This window comes from Bombina bombina, chromosome 7, assembly GCF_027579735.1.
Source record: "Bombina bombina isolate aBomBom1 chromosome 7, aBomBom1.pri, whole genome shotgun sequence".
Taxonomy (NCBI): domain Eukaryota; kingdom Metazoa; phylum Chordata; class Amphibia; order Anura; family Bombinatoridae; genus Bombina; species Bombina bombina.
Window position 1 is genome coordinate 383202584 of NC_069505.1, and position 22882 is coordinate 383225465.

Below are 22882 nucleotides of genomic sequence, written 5' to 3' on the forward strand. Positions count from 1 at the left end.
ATGCAATTAGCGTAAGGGGATCTGCGGTATGGAAAAGTCGCGGCTTGAAAGTGAGCGTTAGGCCCATTCCTGCCTGACTCTAAATACCAGCGGCCGGCCAAAACCAGCGTTAGGACCCCTTAACGCTGCTTTTGACGGCGAATGCAGAACTCTAAATCTAGCCGAATGTGTAATTGAACACTTATTAAGAGTACAAAAGGCTCATTACTTGTATGCTAGCCTTATTTTTTAAGTAAAATTTTACTAGACAATCACAAGAACATGTGTTAAACATGTATTAATGAAAGGAAACCATTTTTCATACTCATGAGTGTTGAACTTATTTAATGTTTTAATTTTTATTACTTTTACTGTTTAGATTAAAATATACATTTAGAAGAAAGTATATCATACATTTAGAAGAAATATTTAAGGATAGTGTAAAAAAAGGATGATATCCCTGTTAAAAGTTTTTTTCTTTTATTAAATAAAAAATAAACATAAAATATTAGGTAGTGAAAATCAAAAGTTACAAAACTTTTTAACCTCTAACTTGTTGAAAAATTTTTTAACCTCTAACTTGTTGAAAATATGAGGCAAAAAATAACCCAGTGTTGTCCGTGGAATAAAAAAGTGTTTGAATTAAAAGTATATACAATTAATAAATCGTTAAAAAACAGAATTTATGTTTACCTGATAAATTACTTTCTCCAACGGTGTGTCCGGTCCACGGCGTCATCCTTACTTGTGGGATATTCTCTTCCCCAACAGGAAATGGCAAAGAGCCCAGCAAAGCTGGTCACATGATCCCTCCTAGGCTCCGCCTACCCCAGTCATTCGACCGACGTTAAGGAGGAATATTTGCATAGGAGAAACCATATGTTACCGTGGTGACTGTAGTTAAAGAAAATAAATTATCAGACCTGATTAAAAAAACCAGGGCGGGCCGTGGACCGGACACACCGTTGGAGAAAGTAATTTATCAGGTAAACATAAATTCTGTTTTCTCCAACATAGGTGTGTCCGGTCCACGGCGTCATCCTTACTTGTGGGAACCAATACCAAAGCTTTAGGACACGGATGAAGGGAGGGAGCAAATCAGGTCACCTAAATGGAAGGCACCACGGCTTGCAAAACCTTTCTCCCAAAAATAGCCTCAGAAGAAGCAAAAGTATCAAATTTGTAAAATTTAGAAAAAGTGTGCAGTGAAGACCAAGTCGCTGCCTTACATATCTGATCAACAGAAGCCTCGTTCTTGAAGGCCCATGTGGAAGCCACAGCCCTAGTGGAGTGAGCTGTGATTCTTTCAGGAGGCTGCCGTCCGGCAGTCTCATAAGCCAATCGGATAATGCTTTTAATCCAGAAGGAGAGAGAGGTAGAAGTTGCTTTTTGACCTCTCCGTTTACCAGAATAAACAACAAACAAAGACAAAGTTTGCCTGAAATCCTTAGTAGCTGCTAAGTAAAATTTGAGAGCACGAACTACATCCAAGTTGTGCAACAAACGTTCCTTCTTTGAAACTGGATTAGGACACAAAGAAGGCACAACTATCTCCTGGTTAATGTTTTTGTTAGAAACAACTTTTGGAAGAAAACCAGGTTTAGTACGCAAAACCACCTTATCTGCATGGAACACCAGATAAGGAGAAGAACACTGCAGAGCAGATAATTCTGAAACTCTTCTAGCAGAAGAAATTGCAACCAAAAACAAAACTTTCCAAGATAATAACTTAATATCAACGGAATGTAAGGGTTCAAACGGAACCCCCTGAAGAACTGAAAGAACTAGGTTGAGACTCCAAGGAGGAGTCAAAATTTTGTAAACAGGCTTGATTCTAACCAGAGCCTGAACAAAGGCTAGAACATCTGGCACAGCTGCCAGCTTTTTGTGAAGTAACACAGACAAGGCAGAAATCTGTCCCATCAAGGAACTTGCAGATAATCCTTTTTCCAATCCTTCTCGAAGGAAGGATAGACTCTTAGGAATCTTAACCTTGTCCCAAGGGAATCCTGCAGATTCACACCAACAGATATACCAAATTATGTGGTAATTTTTCTGGTTACAGGCTTTCAGGCCTGAACAAGAGTATTAATAACAGAATCTGAGAACCCTCGCTTTGATAAGATCAAGCGTTCAATCTCCAAGCAGTCAGCTGGAGTGGGTCGAACGGACCTAGAACAAGAAGGTCTCGTCTCAAAGGTAGCTTCCATGGTGGAGCCGATGACATATTCACCAGATCTGCATACCAAGTCCTGCGTGGCCACGCAGGAGCTATCAAAATCACCGACGCCCTCTCCTGATTGATCCTGGCTACCAGCCTGGGGATGAAAGGAAACGGCGGGAACACATAAGCTAGTTTGAAAGTCCAAGGTGCTACTAGTGCATCCACTAGAGCCGCCTTGGGATCCCTGGATCTGTACCCGTAGTAAGGAACTCTGAAGTTCTGACGAGAGGCCATCAGATCCATGTCTGGAATGCCCCACGGTTGAGTGACTTGGGCAAAGATTTCCGGATGGAGTTCCCACTCCCCCGGATGCAATGTCTGATGACTCAGAAAATCCGCTTCCCAATTTTCCACTCCTGGGATGTGGATAGCAGACAGGTGGCAGGAGTGAGACTCCGCCCATAGAATGATTTTGGTCACTTCTTCCATCGCTAGGGAACTCCTTGTTCCCCCCTGATGGTTGATGTATGAACTTGGCCCTCGCTAGCTGAGGCCAAGCTTTGAGAGCATTGAATATCGCTCTCAGATCCAGAATATTTATCGGTAGAAGAGATTCTACCCGAGACCAAAGACCCTGAGCTTTCAGGGATCCCCAGACCGCGCCCCAGCCCATCAGACTGGCGTCGGTCGTGACAATGACCCACTCTGGTCTGCGGAAGGTCATCCCTTGTGACAGGTTGTCCAGGGACAGCCACCAACGGAATGAGTCTCTGGTCCTCTGATTTACTTGTATCTTCGGAGACAAGTCTGAATAGTCCCCATTCCACTGACTGAGCATGAACAGTTGTAATGGTCTTAGATGAATGCGCACAAAAGGAACTATGTCCATTGCCGCTACCATCAAACCTATCACTTCCATGCACTGCGCTATGGAAGGAAGAGGAACGGAATGAAGTATCCGACAAGAGTCTAGAAGTTTTGTTTTTCTGGCTTCTGTCAGAAAAATCCTCATTTCTAAGGAGTCTATTATAGTTCCCAAGAAGGGAACCCTCGTTGACGGAGATAGAGAACTCTTTTCCACGTTCACTTTCCATCCATGAGATCTGAGAAAGGCCAGGACAATGTCCGTGTGAGCCTTTGCTTGAGGAAGGGACGACGCTCGAATCAGAATGTCGTCCAAGTAAGGTACTACAGCAATGCCCCTTGGTCTTAGCACCGCCAGAAGGGACCCTAGTACCTATGAGAAAATCCTAGGAGCAGTGGCTAATCCGAAAGAGAACGCCACGAACTGGAAATGCTTGTCCAGGAATGCAAACCTTAGGAACCGATGATGTTCCTTGTGGATAGGAATATGTAGATACGCATCCTTGAAATCCACCTTGGTCATGAATTGACCTTCCTGGATGGAAGGAAGAAGTGTTCGAATGGTTTCCATCTTGAACGATGGAACCTTGAGAAACTTGTTCAAGATCTTGAGATCTAAGATTGGTCTGAACGTTCCCTCTTTTTTGGGAACTATGAACAGATTGGAGTAGAACCCCATCCCTTGTTCTCCTAATGGAACAGGATGAATCACTCCCATGTTTAGCAGGTCTTCTACCCAATGTAAGAATGCCTGTCTTCTTATGTGGTCTGAAGACAACTGAGACCTGTGGAACCTCCCCCTTGGAGGAAGCCCCTTGAACTCCAGAGAATAACCTTGGGAGACTATTTCTAGCGCCCAAGGATCCAGAACATCTCTTGCCCAAGCCTGAGCGAAGAGAGAGAGTCTGCCCCCCACCAGATCCGGTCCCGGATCGGGGGCCCGCATTTCATGCTGTCTTGGTAGCAGTGGTAGGTTTCCTGGCCTGCTTTCCTTTGTTCCAGCCTTGCATAGGTCTCCAGGCTGGATTGGCTTGAGAAGTATTACCTTCCTGCTTAGAGGACGTAGCCCTTGGGGCTGATCCGTTTCTGCGAAAGGGACGAAACTTAGGTTTATTTTTGGTCTTGAAAAGACCTATCCTGAGGAAGGGCGTGGCCCTTGCCCCCAGTGATATCAGAGATAATCTCTTTCAAGTCAGGGCCAAAGAGTGTTTTCCCCTTGAAAGGAATGTCAAGCAATTTGTTCTTGGAAGACGCATCCGCTGCCCAAGATTTTAACCAAAGCGCTCTGCGCCACAATAGCAAACCCAGAATTTTTTCGCCGCTAACCTAGCCAATTGCAAGGTGGCGTCTAGGGTGAAAGAATTAGCCAATTTAAGAGCACGAATTCTGTCCATAATCTCCTCATAAGAAGAAGAATTACTAAAAATCGCCTTTCCTAGCTCATCAAACTAGAAACACGCGGCTGCAGTGACAGGGACAATGCATGCAATTGGTTGTAGAAGGGAACCTTGCTGAACAAACATCTTTAGCAGACCTTCTAATTTTTTATCCATAGGATCTTGGAAAGCACAACTATCTTCTATGGGTATAGTGGCGCGCTTGTGTAGAGTAGAAACCGCCCCCTCGACCTTGGGGACTGTCTGCCATCAGTCCTTTCTGGGGTCGACTATAGGAAAACAATTTTATAAATATGGGGGGAGGTACTAAAGGTATACCGGGCCTGTCCCATTCTTTACTAACAATGTACGCCACCCGCTTGGATATAGGAAAAGCTTCGGGGGGCCCTCTCTAAGAACTTTTCCATTTTACATAGTGGTTCTGGAATGACCATATAATCACAATCATCCAAATTGGATAACACCTCCTTAAGCAGAGCGCGGAGATGTTCCAACTTAAATTTAAAAGTAATCACATCAGGTTCAGCTTGTTGAGAAATGTTTCCTGAATCTGAAATTTCTCCCTCAGACAAAACCTCCCTGGCCCCCTCAGACTGGTGTAGGGGCCCTTCAGAAACCATATCATCAGCGTTCTCATGCTCTACAGAATTTTCTAAAACAGAGCAGTCGCGCTTTCGCTGATAAGTGGGCATATTGGCTAAAATGTTTTTGATAGAATTATCCATTACAGCCGTTAATTGTTGCATAGTAAGGAGTATTGGCGCGCTAGATGTACTAGGGGCCTCCTGTATGGGCAAGACTGGTGTAGACGAAGGAGGGGATGATGCAGTACCATGCTTACTCCCCTCACTTGAGGAATCATCTTGGGCATCAGTTTTACTAAATTTTTTTTATGACATAAAATACATATAGTTAAATGAGAAGGAACCTTGGTTTCCCCACAGTCAGAACACAATCTATCTGGTAGTTCAGACATGTTAAGCAGGCATAAACTTGATAACAAAGCACAAAAAACGTTTTAAAATAAAACCGTTACTGTCACTTTAAATTTTAAACTAAACACACTTTATTACTGCAATTGCGAAAAAGTATGAAGGAATTGTTCAAAATTCACCAAAATTTCACCACAGTGTCTTAAAGCCTTAAAAGTATTGCACACCAAATTTGGAAGCTTTAACCCTTAAAATAACGGAACCGGAGCCGTTTTTATATTTAACCCCTTTACAGTCCCTGGAATCTGCTTTGCTGAGACCCAACCAAGCCCAAAGGGGAATACGATACCAAATGATGCCTTCAGAAAGACTTTTCTATGTATCAGAGCTCCACACACATGCAGCTGCATGCCATGCTGTCCTCAAAAACAAGTGCGCCATACCGGCGCGAAAATGAGGCTCTGACTATGATTAGGGAAAGCCCCTAAAGAATAAGGTGTCTAAAACAGTGCCTGCCGATATAATCATATCAAAATACCCAGAATAAATGATTCCTCAAGGCTAAATATGTGTTAATAATGAATCGATTTAGCCCAGAAAAAGTCTACAGTCTTAATAAGCCCTTGTGAAGCCCTTATTTACTATCTTAATAAACATGGCTTACCGGATCCCATAGGGAAAATGACAGCTTCCAGCATTACATCGTCTTGTTAGAATGTGTCATACCTCAAGCAGTAAGAGACTGCACACAGTTCCCCCAACTGAAGTTAATTGCTCTCAACAGTCCTGTGTGGAACAGCCATGGATTTTAGTTACGGTGCTAAAATCATTTTCCTCATACAAACAGAAATCTTCATTGATTGAATAATAAAAACTACAGTTAAACACTAAAAAACTCTAAGCCATCTCCGTGGAGATGTTGCCTGTACAACGGCAAAGAGAATGACTGGGGTAGGCGGAGCCTAGGAGGGATCATGTGACCAGCTTTGCTGGGCTCTTTGCCATTTCCTGTTGGGGAAGAGAATATCCCACAAGTAAGGATGACGCCGTGGACCGGACACACCTATGTTGGAGAAATGTCATATTAAATGATAAAAAAATGCATAAAGAGTTACTGTTCTTATGATTTTAGGAACAATCTCTGTATTATTTTGAGCGTTGAGCGTTCAGCGTTCTAACCAAAAGAATGACTCGCTGTAAACCAGAAGTGGAGATCGGTAACCGTGATATTCTCAAACTTGTTGATGTGATATAATATATGTATGTGATGCCTTCATTTTTTCAGAGGTTGTCTGGTAGTAGGTACAATAATCAGTACCATATAATATTTATTCTAATTACAAATACAATTCCTTGGTAGACCCACATCTTAGTGGTTGATATAAATATATATATATAACATATTTAGCCCCAAAACGATCGTCTACGGTTGCCATGTTCCTTATTCAGAGAGGGATTGCCTGGTATTTCTGGGCTGGACTGACTACTTCAGGAAAGTTCTTATCTGTGAACAGCATTTTTGGGCTGAAAGAAGCTGCTTACAGGCGGTGAATCACCATAGAACAAGCTAACAAGTTATTGAGCTGGTGTTCAAGTTGTTAAGACATTACCAAAAAATAAAGCCCCCTAAAAAACGCCCCTATCAACTTACCGTCCAATGTCATCTTAAAATGAACCCTACGATTAAAGCTTATTCAATTGGGTGATTTTCAAATCAATGAATAGGATCAATGATCATTCCTATTGGGCTATTTAAAAAAAAACAAAAAATCAGCCAGTAGGAAGAAAATTGCTTTATAAACACTTAAAAATTGGCTGAGAACTTAATGATGAGTTGAATGAAGATACTGTGCAGTGGATCATGATTCTGGAACCTGAGAGAAGACTTTAATTGGTAATTACCAGTGTTTTGTTTTGGTTTTTTAAGAAAAGCTTTTTTTTGTAGGTGTAGGTTTTTTTAACAGTAAAAAAAATTTCAGTAATATTTTTCACGTTTTTTTTATATATATATCACCACTTTTCGCCAACATTATATAAAAAAATCATGAAAAAAGTTACTTTTCAGGTTTAATAGAAATGGTGGGTATTTACTGGAGTTTGTGATGATTTAGGGCATGGGTGGGCAAGAGGTAGATCGCGGTCTACCAGTGGACTGCAAATTAATTTTGAGGTGACCGTCTGGAAGATTTCAAAAGTCTGCATAATAAGAGAAACATTTCTCACACATCTAGATTCTTAATGAAGAGCCTCACCACCGTAGATGTATAAGAAATGTTTCTATTATGAAGACTTTTGAAATCGACTACGAGTCTATGACGGTGGTATGCATACTTCAGCATGTGCGATGCGGCTGTAGCTGAACTCGCTGCCCCAGCTTTGGCTACTGCCTGTCCCAAACTCTCCTACTTTTTGTCTCAAGAGCGGTCAGTCCATAGTACAGACTCTTCATGCACCAGGCTGAGATGCTGCTCGATATCCCTGGGTTTGGCAGTTCCAGGTCCTGCTCTGTCTGATATTCCGCTGTTACTTTCTAGTTCTGTCCTCCGTTACTTGTCACCAGGCTCTGCTGGATGAATGGTCTGGTGTTGTTTTTTTCCAAGGGTCTGTTACTCCCCCTCAGGTTCTTTTACTTACTCTGTACCAGGCTTTGATGCTGCTCTCTGATACTTTCTCTGAAACACTAATATTAGCTATACTTTGTGCTAGTTTCTGCAGCCTTCTGTCCCCAGAATTTGTAGTCACCAAATTGTGCAGGTCAGTGCTGTTGCTGCTATTCCAGTCTCTGGTTGCTGTGTAAAGCGGTACAGAGCCTGCAGGTCCTGCAGCTGTCACTGTCCCAACTATTTGCAGTAGTCTTCAGCTAGTAGCGAACGGATGTAGAGCAGCCAACAGGACCTGCCCCCTAATCAACCTGACATGGCATCCAGCCAATAAAATTACTTTGTAGAATGAGTCTGTCTATGATTCGCTGAGAATAGTTCATTGTCATTGTTGTACCTGAGCTGTGGGGTTCCCATGTGTTCCAGGTTTGAGTACTCCGCTTGCCCTAGACTCGAGCCATCTTGATTGTGAGAATACTTATTCATACGCAGGCGCGGTACACAGATAAGGTTGCTTGATGGTCTCAGCGTGACGTAAAGATAGAGCTCTCGAAGAAAGTAAAGAGCGCGGCTGTATTTATTATTAAAGAGCGTGGTTGATTTTTAAAGATGTATTTTTTGTGGCAAAAATACATTTTTCAACCAGCAAGTTCTATTTGAGGCAAAAATAAAATTTTCAGCCAGCAACTGGTGTTTTTAGTTTTTTTTGGTTAGGTGACCACTTCACTTGGAATAAAATTAGAGGTAGCCCTTGCCTTACAAAAGTCTGTCCACCCCTGATTTAGGGGTTAAATAGCAATCAGGGGATTTTAGCGGCAGTGTTTTTTTGTTTGTTTTTTTGCACTGGTTTTGTGGTGTGTTGGGACCTTATGACAGTGGGGCTTTGTATTGGGGTTGTGGTGGCTTAGGGGGTAAAAGCAGATAGGGATTTTATTGGTGGGGCTTATGCATTGGTGGTTGTGGTAATTTAGGGGTTAATAGCAGTTGGGTTTTATCATGGGGGGTCTGCATTAGTGGTTGTGACAGTTTAGGGGTTAATAGAATTATGACATTTCAGCTGTGGGGGTTTGTGTGCGGAAGGTATTAGCAGTGGGGGTTTTTTTTGCATTGGGGTTATGGCAATTTAGGGGTTAATAGCAGAGTTTTTTTGTGTTGGTTTGTAGCAGGTTAATAGTAAATTGAAATTGAAAGTTGTGGGGGTTCAGGGGTTAATAAAGGAGTGAATTTTTCGGATTGGGATTATGGCAATTTAGAGATTAATAGCAGAGTTTTTTCTTCTAAACAACTTTATTGAAGATGAAGTAAAGCAGTACAAAAATAGGGAGTCGCAGCTCTGATACATTTCAACTCCAACAGTTGTCACATTTTACTGAGTCACAAATCAGATTTATAAAATATATCATAACAGTGTGAAATAACTAAATTTTTCCTTTAGACCTCCTTAAAGGTCAGAAACAATGTCAAATAAGTTTTGAGGAGGTTTCTAAATACTCCTGTAATAAACAGATAAGCCAAAAGGGCTTTAAAAACAAAAACAAAAATAAAAATACAAATACAAAATGGAAAGAGAAAGTGATGGCAATAAAGAAAAATAAAAACAAACCTAAAAATGGGGTCCTGTCCCGTCTGCATCTCCTTTTGAGATCTATATCTCAATTGTGTACTTTGATCAAACCTGACTTTATGATGAGTTGAAACAACTGGGGAGTGAGTCACCGTCTTTGGTAGTTTGCTTATACCCATCCCATGTATGAGAAATCTCAGCATAAATCTCCATTTTCTCGTTTTTAAGATATAAATATTCCTCCAATTCAACCAAGTCTGAAACCTTCCTAACCCACATACTTAGTGAAGGAGCGTCTCCATGCTTCCAGTTTTTAGCGATCAATATCTTAACCCCATTGGTCATGATCCTAAATAGGATTTATATTTAATATTAGGGGGTTTATTCAATAGCCATATCAGTGGGTCTAATGGAAGCTCAACTCCCAATATAAGTTCTATCTCAGAAATTACCTGTCTCCAAAAATTTTGAATGGTGTTACACCACCACCACATGTGTGTGGCACCACTGTTTACATGCCCACATCTCCAACATTGGTTTGTTTGCAAACGGAATAGGCGATGTAATTTCTGGGGAGTAAGATACCATCTGTGTAATAATTTGAAATTAATCTCCAAAATGGAAGAAGAAATCAAAGACTTCATAGTGGCCTGGAGCATAGAGACGCTCGTCTAAGGAAGAATAATGGTTCCAAGATCAGTTTCCCACCTTTCTAGATATGGGGGTATATATCCTGGTGGCTTCTGGATCAACAGTTTGTATATTTTGGACAGGGTATGTCTAAGGGGTGGGGACAATATGCATAATGATTCGAAGTTCGTCAGTGGTCTTGTCATATTATTATATCCCCTATGTCTAAGTATGAAATTTCTTGCCTGTCTGTATGTGAACCAATTAGCTAAACATTAATGGCCTTCAGCTATTAGATCAGATTGTGTACGCAGAGATTCGTTAGCAATCATAGATCGTACTGTAAAATCTCTGTTGACTGTCTCTGTTACTGAGGAGTTTGAGAAAGGACGTAATGTAAATTCACCATTTTCTATTAAAGATGTCAGTGGGGATGGGATAGAGGAAATAAACAGTGAAGAGTTAATGGTCTTCATCCAGACCTGAAATGTCTCCTGGATCACAGGATTATCCCATGTCATAATTTTAAATTTATTGGGGTCACCCCAGCACAGGCGCCCAAGGTGAGGTTTCTGGGATATTAAATGCTCCAAAGGGACCCATCGTTTATGATGAAAGTGAACATTCCAATCTACAATTCTCTGTAAAAACATTGCTTGTCTATATAGTGCAAGGTTTGGAACCCCCAACCCTCCTTGTATTTTGGGAAATTGCATTATGTGTTGATTGATTCTTGGCGGATTTTTGTTCCATATAAAGTCACTAAATGCATTTTGTATGGAGGGCAAGTAATTCCTCGGGAGGGGAATAGGTAATGTTTGGAGATAATAGAGTATTCTCTGGAATATATTCATCTTAATGACATCTATACGTCCTAGCCGTTTGGCTCTCCAAGATGATTGGTCATTAATAATTGTGCGTTTAATTGGAATAAAGTTCAGTTTGAACACACTGTCAAGTGTAGGGGAGAGTTTAATTCCTAGGTAATTTAGGGCAGAGGGGCACCATGAAAACGAGGTGATTTTTTTGATGGCTGTCAGGGAAATTTCGTTCAGGTTTATATTTAGAATTTCCGATTTGGCCATATTAATAGAAAAGTTGGATAATATATGGAATGTCTCAAATTCGGTAGCCAAATGTGAAATTGATTCCCCAGGGTCTGTAAGAGAGAAAAGCATGTCATCTGGAAAGAGGGAGACAGTATATTGTTGGGGGCCAATGCTAACACTGTGTATGTGTGAATTTTGTCTAATGCTTGTAGCTAATGTTTCTATCACGCAAGTAAATAAAAGAGGCGATAGTGGACATCCTTGATGTGTCCCATTGGTTATAGGGAAGGGGGTGGAAAGGGATCCATTTACCAGAATTCGTATGCGTTGGGATGGGAATATAGAGAAAACATCCTAGTTATTATTTGGGGGCCTAGGCCCATGTGTGTCAAGGTGGCTTTTAAGAAGTCCTAGGCAACACGGTCAAAGGCCTTTTCTGCATCTGTTGATAAAAGTACAGATGGTATATCCTTACTTTTAACATAATGAATTAAATGTAAGGCCCTGACCGTGTTGTCCTTAGCCTCCTGTCCCGGGATGAAGCCTACCTGGTCTAGGTGGATGATATCGGGGAGGATTCAATTTAATCTGTGGGCTAATATTTTCGCAAACATTTTTATATCCGTGTTTAATAACGAGATGGGGCGGTAATATGCAGGAATAACTGGCGTTTTATTCAGTTTTGGTAACAGTATTATATGTGCTTCTAGAGCCCTTGCAGAAAAGGCTTCGGAAGAGTCAATAGACTGAAAGTAGTTTAGAATGTATGGGGACAGTATTTCTTGGAAAACTGAGTAATATTTGTGGCCAAAGCCAATAGCAGAGGTTTTTTTGCTTCTTTTTTGTTTTGCATTGGGGGGGTATCTTTAAACAGTGCTTCTATCTATACAGTGTAGTTTACCATACAGCAACGGAAGCTACTATGCTCTAAAGCTCCATCTACATGTTGCTTGTATAATATTGATACAAAACAATGCTGCCATCTAGTGCTGAAATCACAAGCACTAGCCTGAATTTGCCTATGTACGTCCTTATGGCAAGGGGCCAAAATTCACCAAAATAAACCAAGGGCATGATTCTAAAAAACTCTCCGGAATGGAGAGAAATCATCATTTATTTATTGAGTTCTATACAGTAATTAAAGTGTCTCTCACTAACAAACATAATATTAGGAAACTTAGATTAGATACAAACTTCTAAAGGTAAAATTTGCCTTTACAGCATTCCCATGAGGGACCTTAGTATAAGTGACAAGGCTTCTTACAGAATCTCAGATTCCTTCATTTGCTTTACAAACAATTGACAAACAAATAATAAAGATGAATTTCTGTAAGTCTAGTACATATGGAACTTTCTTGCAAATACACTACATAATTAATGTGGAGGAAAGGTGGTGGGATATAGGAACTTGTTTGTATGTGTAAGTGTGGGTGTGTGAGTGTATGTGTAAGTGTGAGTGTGTGAGTGTATGTGTAAGTGTTTGAGTGAATGTGTAAGTGTGAGTGTGTAAGTATATGTGTAAGTGTGAGTGTATGTGTAAGTGTAGGTGTGTAAGTGTATGTGTAAGTGTGAGTGTATGTGTATGTGTAAGTGTGGTTGTGTGAGTGTATGTGTAAGTGCGGGTGTGTGAGTGTATGTGTGGGTGTGTAAGTGTGTGAGTGTATGTGTGTGAGTGTATGTGTAAGTGTGATTGTCTGAGTGTATGTGTAAGTGTGAGTGTGTCAGTGTATTGTAAGTGTGGGTGTGTGAGTGTATGTGTAAGTGTGGGTGTGTGAGTGTATGTGTAAGTGTGAGTGTCTGAGTGTATGTGTAAGTGTGTGAGTGTAAGTGTGGGTGTGTGAGTGTATGTATGTGTAAGTGTGAGTGTGTGAGTGTATGTTTAAGTGGGAGTGTCTGAGTGTATGTGTAAGTGGGAGTGTGTGAGTGTATGTGCAAGTGTGGGTGTGTGAGTGTATGTGTAAGTGTGAGTGTATGTGTAAGTGTGAGTGTGTGTGTAAGTGGGAGTGTGTGAATGAATGTGCAAGTGTGGGTGTGTGAGTGTATGTGTAAGTGTGAGTGTGTGAGTGTATGTGTAAGTGTGGGTGTGTTTGTGTAAGTGTGAGTGTATGTGTAAGTGTGTGATTGTATGTGTGAGTGTGTGAGTGTATGTGTAAGTGTTAGTGTGTGAGTGTATGTGTAAGTGTGAGTGTGTGAGTGTATGTGTGGGTGTGTGAGTGTATGTGTAAGTGTGGGTGTGTGAGTGTATGTGTAAGTGTGAGTGTATATATATATATAAAAATATCTGACTCTAGACCTGTGCTTGGCCAGGGTGGTGAGTATTAGCCCCTAGTACCCCCTAGTGCATGCCCATGCTAATTGGAGAGTTATTTTAACAATGTTTTTTACGAACTCCTGCATTGAGCATGACCTCTTGCAATGTTTTAACCACACACAGCAAGTTTAGATCACTGTAATACAGGGAATTGTGTGAGGTAAGGCTGGTCTTTACCATGAGGGCTGTGGGTATTTTGCTTTGTCTGTTCGATACTGGACTTTGTGACATACAGATGCCAGTGACAAGAGTGTCATCACAAATTCACACTTGACTTCGATGCTGCCAGGTGTTTAGGGCAAGAAGTGACAGTAACACAGTGTGACAATCAGAGGTCCTTAAGTCCCACTACATAGTGAGATAGTGGTTAACTGCTTCTCTCCAGGCCCTATAAAGGTGTCTCCTGTTGGTGTCTGTTAACCCCTTCTCGCCAGACCTTGCATAGCGAGGTGTCTCCTGCTAGTGTCTTGTCACGGATACCACAACAATCAAAATAGGACAGGGGGTGGCCTTAGCAGTCTGGTATCTGTGACATGTCTGTTAACCCTTCTTTTCAGACCTTGCAAAAACAGAATTTATGCTTACCTGATAAATTACTTTCTCTTGCGGTGTATCCAGTCCACGGCTTCATCCTTTACTTGTGGGATATTCTCATTCCCTACAGGAAGTGGCAAAGAGAGCACACAGCAAAGCTGTCCATATAGCTCCCCCCTTAGCTCCACCCCCCAGTCATTCAACCAAAGGTTAGGAAGAAAAAGGAGAAACCATAGGGTGCAGTGGTGACTGTAGTTTAAACAAAAAATTTTACCTGACGTAAATGCCAGGGCGGGCCGTGGACTGGATACACCGCAAGAGAAAGTAATTTATCAGGTAAGCATACATTCTGTTTTTCTCTTGCAAGGTGTATCCAGTCCACGGCTTCATCCTTTACTTGTGGGATACCAATACCAAAGCTTTAGGAGACGGATGAAGGGAGGGAACAAGACAGGTACCTTAAACGGAAGGCACCACTGCTTGTAAAACCTTTCTCCCAAAAATAGCCCCGAAGGAGCAAAAGTATGCAGTGAAGACCAAGTCGTTGCCTTACAAATCTGTTCAACAGAAGCCTCATTTTTGAAAGCCCATGTGGAAGCCACTGCTCTGGTAGAATGAGCAGTAATACGTTCAGGAGGCTGCTGGCCAGAAGTCTCATAGGCCAAACGGATGATGCTTTTCAGCCAAAAAGAAAGAGAGGTAGCAGTCGCTTTCTGACCTCTCCTCTTACCAGAATAGATAACAAACAAGGAAGGTGTTTGTCTGAAATCCTTAGCTGCTTGTAAATAGAACTTTAAAGCACGAACAACATCAAGATTGTGCAGTAGACGTTCCTTCTTTGAAGATGGATTAGGACACAGAGAAGGAACAACTATTTCCTGGTTAATATTCTTGTTAGAAACAACTTTAGGAAGAAAACCAGGCTTGGTACGCAAAACTACCTTATCTGCATGGAACACCAGGTAAGGTGAATCACACTGTAAGGCAGATAATTCTGAAACCCTTCGAGCAGAAGAGATAGCTACTAAAAACAAAACTTTCCAAGATAACAACTTAATATCTATGGAATGTAAAGGTTCAAACGGAACCCCTTGAAGAACTGAAAGAACTAGATTTAGACTCCATGGCGGAGCCACAGGTTTATAGACAGGCTTGATTCTGACTAAAGCCTGAGCAAACGCTTGAACATCTTGTACCTCTGCCAGACGCTTGTGTAAAAGAATAGACAGAGCAGATATTTGTCCTTTTAAGGAACTAGCTGACAATCCTTTCTCCAATCCTTCTTGGAGAAAAGACAATATCCTGGGAATCCTAATCTTACTCCATGAGTAACCCTTAGATTCACACCAACAAAGATATTTCCGCCATATCTTATGGTAGATTTTCCTGGTGACAGGCTTTCTAGCCTGAATCAGAGTATCTATAACTGACTCAGAGAAACCACGCTTTGATAGAATTAAGCGTTCAATCTCCAAGCAGTCAGACGTAGAGAAACTAGATTTGGATGCTTGAACGGACCCTGTATTAGAAGATCCTGCCTCATTGGCAGTGTCCATGGTGGGACAGATGACATGTCCACTAGGTCTGCACACCAAGTCCTGCGTGGCCACGCAGGCGCTATCAGAATCACCGAAGCCTTCTCCTGCTTGATTCTGGCAACCAGACGAGGGAGGAGAGGAAACGGTGGAAAAACATAAGCCAGATTGAAGGACCAAGGCGCTGCTAGAGCATCTATCAATACCGCCTTGGGGTCCCGGGACCTGGACCCGTAGAGAGAAAGTTTGGCGTTCTGACGGGACGCCCTCAAATCCAACTCTGGAGTGCCCCATAGCTGAGTCAGCTGGGCAAATACCTCCGGGTGGAGTTCCCACTCCCCGGGTGAAAAGTCTGACGACTTAGAAAATCCGCCTCCCAGTTGTCTACTCCTGGGATGTGAATCCTCCGCCCACCTTATTATTTTGGTTACCTCCGTCATTGCTAGGAAACTCTTTGTTCCCCCCTGATGATTGACGTAAGCTACAGTCGTGATGTTGTCCAACTGAAATCTGATAAATTTGGCCGCCGCTAGTTGAGGCCATGCCTGAAGAGTGTTGAATATCGGCCTCAGTTCCAGAATGTTTATCGGGAGAAGAGTTTCTTCCCGAGACCATAAGCCCTGAGCTTTCCGGGAGTCCCAGACCGCTCCCCAGCCTAACAGACTGGCATCAGTCGTTACAATAATCCACTCTGGTCTGCGGAAACATATTCCCTGAGACAGGTGGTCCTGAGACAACCACCAGAGAAGAGAATCTCTGGTCTCCTGGTTCAGCTGAATTTGAGGAGACAAATCTGCATAATCCCCATTCCACTGTTTAAGCATGCATAGCTGCAGTGGTCTGAGATGGATCCGAGCAAAAGGGACTATGTCCATTGCCGCTACCATTAGTCCGATTGTCTCCATGCACTGAGCTACAGATGGCCGAGGAATGGAATGAAGAGCTCGGCAAGTATTTAACAGCTTTAACTTTCTGACCTCCGTCAGAAATATTTTCATTTCTACCGAGTCTATCAGGGTTCCTAGGAATGGAACTCTTGTAAGAGGGGAGAGAGAACTCTTTTCTTCGTTCACTTTCCACCCGTGAGACCTTAGAAAGGCCAATACGATCTCCGTGTGAGACTTGGTTCTTTCGAAAGTCGACGCTTGAATTAAGATGTCGTCTAAGTAAGGCGCCACTGCTATGCCCCGCGGTCTTAGCACCGCCAGGAGGGACCCTAGCACCTTTGTGAAAATTCTGGGAGCAGTGGCCAACCCGAAAGGAAGAGCCACAAACTGATAATGCTTGTCCAGAAAGGCGAACCTGAGAAACTGGTGATGATCTTTATGGATAGGAATATGTAGGTACGCATCCTTTAGATCCACGGTAGTCATATATTGACCCTCCTGGATCATTGGTAAGATTGTCCGAATGGTCTCCATCTTGAACGATGGAACTCTGAGGAATTTGTTTAGAATTTTGAGATCCAGGATTGGTCTGAAAGTTCCTTCTTTTTTGGGAACCACAAACAGGTTTGAGTAAAACCCCAGCCCTTGTTCTGCAATTGGAACTGGGTGGATCACTCGCATTGTAAGTAGATCTTCTACACAGCGTAAAAACGCCTTTTTTTTTGTCTGGTCTGTAGACAGACGAGAAATATGGAACCTTCCCCTTGGAGTCCTTGAATTCTAGTAGATATCCCTGGGTAACAATCTCTAATGCCCAGGGATCGTGAACATCTCTTGCCCAGGCCTGAGCGAAGAGAGAGAGTCTGCCCCCTACTAGATCCGGTCCCGGATCGGGGGCTACCCCTTCATGCTGTCTTGGTAGCAGCTGCAGGCTTTTTGGCCTGTTTACCCTTGTTCCAGCCCTGGTAAGGCTTCCAGGTTGCCTTGGGCTGTGAAGCGTTACCCTCTTGCTTTGCCGCTGTAGAGGCTGAAGTGGGACCGCCCCTGAAGTTATGAAAGGAACGAAAGTTAGCTTTGTTTCTAGCCTTAAAGGGCTTGTCCTGGGGGAGAGCATGGCCCTTTCCCCCTGTGATATCTGAAATAATCTCTTTCAATTCTGGGCCGAAAAGGGTCTTTCCCTTGAAAGGGATATTTAATCATTTGGATTTTGACGACACATCGGCCGACCATGACTTGAGCCAAAGTGCTCTGCGCGCCATAATGGCGAAACCTGAATTTTTTGCCGCTAACTGGAAAGCGGCATCTGTGATAAAAGAATTAGCCAGCTTTAGAGCCTTAATTCTATCCATAATCTCGTCATATGAGGTCTCCGTCTGGAGCAATTCCTCCAGCGCCTCAAACCAGAAAGCCGCTGCAGTAGTTACCGGAATAATGCAGGCAATAGGTTGGAGAAGGAAACCTTGTTGAACAAAAATTTTCTTAAGTAAACCTTCTAACTTTTTATCCATAGGATCTTTAAAAGCACAACTGTCTTCAATTGGTATAGTTGTGCGCTTAGCAAGTGAAGAAACAGCCCCCTCTACCTTAGGGACCGTCTGCCACGAGTCCCGCCAGGGGTCAGTTATGGGGAACATTTTCTTAAAAATAGGGGGGGAACAAAAGGGACACCTGGTCTATCCAACTCCCTAGTAACAATATCCGCAACCCTTTTGGGGATCGGAAACGCATCAGTGTATACAGGGACCTCTAAGTACTTGTCCATTTTACACAATTTCTCTGGGACCACCATAGGGTCACAATCATCCAGAGTGGCTAATATCTCCCTGAGTAATATGCGGAGGTGTTCCAGTTTAAATTTAAACGCTAATGAATCTGACTCTGCCTGATGAGCAATCTTTCCTGATTCGGAAATTTCTCCCTCAGACATCAAATCCTTCACCCCCACATCGGAGTGTTGTGAGGGTACACCAGATAAGGCTACCAAAGCTTCAGACTGCTCATCATCTGTTCTTAAAACAGAGCTGTCGCGCTTTGTAGGGAAAACTGGCAGTTTGGATAGAAAGGCCACAAGGGAATTATCCATGACTGTCGCTAGTTGTTGCAAAGTAATAGGGGCAGACGCACTAGAGGTACTAGGCATCGATTGAGCGGGCGTAACTGGTTGTGACACATGGGGAGAGGTAGACGGACTATCCTCATTCTCCTCAGTCAGAGAATCATCTAGGGCCACACTTTTAAGTGCAACAATATGATCTTTAAAGTGTATAGACGTATTAGTGCAATTGGGACACATTCTGAGAGGGGGTTCCACCATGGCTTCTAAACACATTGAACAAGAATTTTCCTTAGTGTCAGACATGTTTAACAGACTAGTAGTATACACAAGCAAGCTTGGAAAACACTTTAATCAAATAAAAAACACAATTTGAAAAAAACGTTACTGTGCCTTTAAGGGATAAAAAGAGCACACAATTTTACAAAACAGTGAAAAATGCACCAATCTTTTTGAAATTTTTTACAGTATGTACCTAATGCTTTAATATGATTGCACCACAAGTTTCAGAACGATTAACCCCTTAATGCCCAAACCGGAGCAGCCTAAAGCCAACAACCGGTTAAGAACTACAGCACCTTGCCACAGCTTACAGCTGTGGCCCTACCTCCCCTTAGGGATCAGATTTGGGGTAATAAAGCTTCTTTTGGGCCCTCAAACAGCAGCTGGACCCTCCATGTGAAACAGCATGAACAGACTTTCAATTCTAAATGCGCATCTGAGGCGTGAAATTAGGCCCCTCCCACTCCACTCCGGAGTTATGAGGCCTACAAAAATCACTTCTAAGGGACTAAATTTATGCCATGTGGATAATACCCCAGTAAAAACACCAAAGTGCTTAAGAAAAGTGTCACCAACGAATATTTTTTTAATAAATAATTGATTGCCCTGTATGAGTGTCAACCAGCCTATTTAGCCCTGTTATGTAAGCATGCAATTCTATACTAAGTCTCAGAACATAGCTTACCCTCCCCACATGGGGATCCTGTCAGTCTTCTAGCATTATCTCAGTCTTGTCTAGAAAAAATTGACAGAACATACCTCATTGCAGTCAAGCCTGCAAACTGTTCCCCCCAACTGAAGTTTTCTGGTACTCCTCAGTCCTGTGTGGGAACAGCAGTGGATTTTAGTTACAACATGCTAAAATCATTTTCCTCTCAGCAGAATTCTTCATCACTTTTCTGCTAGAGAGTAAATAGTACGAACCGGTACCATTTAAAAATAACAAACTCTTGATTGAATATATAAAACTACAATTCTAACACCACATTCACTTTACCCTCCCGTAGAGAGACCCTAGTGCTTAGGGCCGGCAAAGAGAATGACTGGGGGGTGGAGCTAAGGGGGGAGCTATATGGACAGCTTTGCTGTGTGCTCTCTTTGCCACTTCCTGTAGGGAATGAGAATATCCCACAAGTAAAGGATGAAGCTGTGGACTGGATACACCTTGCAAGAGAAATTAGGAATCTCCAGCTAGTGTTTGTTAACAACCCCTTTTCTTAAGACCTTGCCAAGTGAGATGTCTCATGCTGGTGCCTGCCTGTTAACCACTTTTTATTAAGATCCTGCAAAGTCAGGTGTCTTGTGCTGATGTGTCTTAACCCATTGTCTACAGACCTTGGAAACAAAGGTGTTTCTTGCTGGTGACAGTTAACCCCTCCACTGCAGATCCTGCAAGGTAAGGTGTCTGTTAAACATTACTCTCCATTCTCTTCACAGTGAGATAGTCTTCTACACTGATTAATCTCTCTCTTAGGTGCATTTCCTTCTTTTTATGTGGATAAATAAAGTAATGTCTTTACTTAGGCTACACATTTTGTAGATTAAAGTGCTAACATGAAATGTAAGATTTCTAAATTCTTCAATACATTTTATAATTGTAGTGTCAGTGAGGGGGCTGGACAAGGCACTTAGTGGATTTAATGGAGTACTTTCTTCTGTAGTACCTACTGGTTTGTATTACCAATTCTTTTCTGTTAGGTTGTCATAAAATAACAAACTTGCTAAGCATTACAATAAATACATACATGCATATACAAAACTAAAAGAGAATAAACATTAAACAACAATACTAACACTTTTCATAGAATACTAACACATTTTCATAGAATTTCCATCAAGCAGAGAGGTTTAAGCAGTTTTAGGTGCTGCCTTGCGAATTTTTCGTGGTATCTGGGATTGACTTAATGAGGTTGCAAGTTGATAGATCAAAGAACCCATTTAGATTTAATAAATCTATCCCAAAAGGAATCTGCAGTTATGTACCTTACAATAAGGTACTGTATCTCCAAAATGTATCACAAAACACTTTCTCTGCTTGCCCCTCATACTGATCTCGATTCACTAAAGAAATAGATTACTGAATTTCAGTGATAACCAGTCAACAAGTTGTGTAGAGATCACTCACATTTAACTGAATTGTTTACACTGTAAACAGTGCAACTCAAATTCAAACATAATATTTAATGCAAAAAGTTTTCAGGGACAAACGAAATGCGTAGAGCATATTTTATTGCAATACTGGATGAAAAGACCTCTGCCTGCTGGTCCGATGAGTCCATGAAGAGTGATGGTGTGCCCGGTCGGAATATCTACTTTAGCAAGGTGTATACCAGAAAATGCTAGCGGATTCAGTGACTGCTTTTGCTTTTATGGTGTAATATGAGCGTTTGAATCTTTTTATATTAAATATTATATTTGAATCTGAGTTGTGCTGGGTAGGTTCTCTAGAACCTACCCAGCTGGATGGTCTTCTTGGCAAGGTTTTTAGACTGATAGGTTGTTATCTTCTACAATCCAAAATGGTCCGGTTTTTACCTGGCAGCTCTTTCCTTCTTATCATTATTGCATGAGCAAAAAATATTTCCCATAGACCAAACATGTTTAGAAATTAAACCCCTTTCCCAATAACATAAAATGCTATGAACTCCCATTAAAGAGGAAACCATATTAGAGATGATGGACGCTAGACAGGAGATCTTTCTGTTAAAGAAAGAAGAATTCTACAAAGAAAATACAGTCACCATGGGTGCATCATGATATGTGAATGTGGCCTACGTTCACAAAAAAATGCAAAAACCTCTCTGGTGTAAAGAAATCTCTTATCTAAAGATGTTGAATCACCCTTAGTGAATTACCTTCAAAGTATAATAAAGGAACTGGAGATATTTTCCTTGTTGAAGAGGTAACCGAATCGATAATGTATCTAGAGCACTCTGTCAGTTAGCATGTAATCTTGCTTACCTTCACATCTCTCCAAGATTTGGACGGTTTCCCCTAATTCCAGAGGTAACCCATGAGGCACTGATGTTCGGAAGTTACATATCACTGAAAAATAAAACAACAGAAAGAGACAGAATTAGTGTGTATTACATACTGTGCCTTCAAAGGGTGATGCAGGGGTTATGTGTTGGAGAATGTGCCCCTTTAAGAGTGTTACTGCGAACCTGTTTAAGAGCTACTGGGTTTTTGTGACAATATGTGACAGCTACTGTGTTACTGTGACTCTATGTGACATACCTGTGTTACTGTGACATTGTGTGACATCCCTGTGTTACTGTGACCCTGTCTGACATCCCTGTGTTACTGTGACTCTATGTGACATCCCTGTGTTACTGTGAGACTGTGTGACAGCCCTGTGTTACTGTGACACTGTGTGACTTTCCTACTTTCCTGTGTTACTGTGACCCTGTGTGACATCCATGTGTTACTGTGACACTGCATGACATCCCTGTATTACTGGGACACTGTGTGACATCCCTGTGTTACTGTGACCCTGTCTGACACCCCTGTGTTACTGTGACTCTATGTGACATCCCTGTTTTACTGTGACACTGTGTGACTTTCCTGTGTTACTATGACCCTGTGTGACAGCTGTGTTACTGTGACACTGTGTGACATACCTGTGTTACTGTGACACTGTGTGACATACCTGTGTTACTGTGACACTGTGTGACAGCCTTGTGTTACTGTGACCCTGTCTGACAGCAATGTATTATTGTGACACTATGTGACATACCTGTATTACTGTGACACTGTGTGACATCCCTGTATTACTGTGACACTGTGTGACATCTCTGCGATACTGTGACATTGTGTAACATACCTGTGTTACTTTGACCCTGTCTCACAGCCATGTGTTAGTGTGTCACTGTGTGACATTCCTGTGTTAGTGTGACCCTGTCTGACAGCTAATGTGTTCATGTGACCCTGTGTGACAGCCCTGTGTGACAGCCCTGTGTTACTGTGACCCTGTGTGACAACCCTGTGTTACTGTGACCCTGTATGACAGCCCTGTATTAGTGTGACCCTATGTGACATCCCTATGTTACTGTGAGACTGTGTGACATCCGTGTGTTACTATGACACTGTGTGACAACCCTG

At 42.1% G+C, this 22882-nt stretch overlaps 1 protein-coding gene across 1 annotated transcript in view; it reads right to left on the reverse strand.

The window, feature by feature from the left end:
- Positions 1 to 22882, reverse strand: part of DOCK3 (dedicator of cytokinesis 3) — a 924676-nt gene that overhangs the window by 710445 nt on the left and 191349 nt on the right. The window contains exon 2 of the mRNA XM_053721106.1: positions 21743 to 21826. Within this exon, the coding sequence (XP_053577081.1) occupies positions 21743 to 21826 (84 nt within the window). The remainder of the gene's footprint in view (positions 1 to 21742; positions 21827 to 22882) is intronic.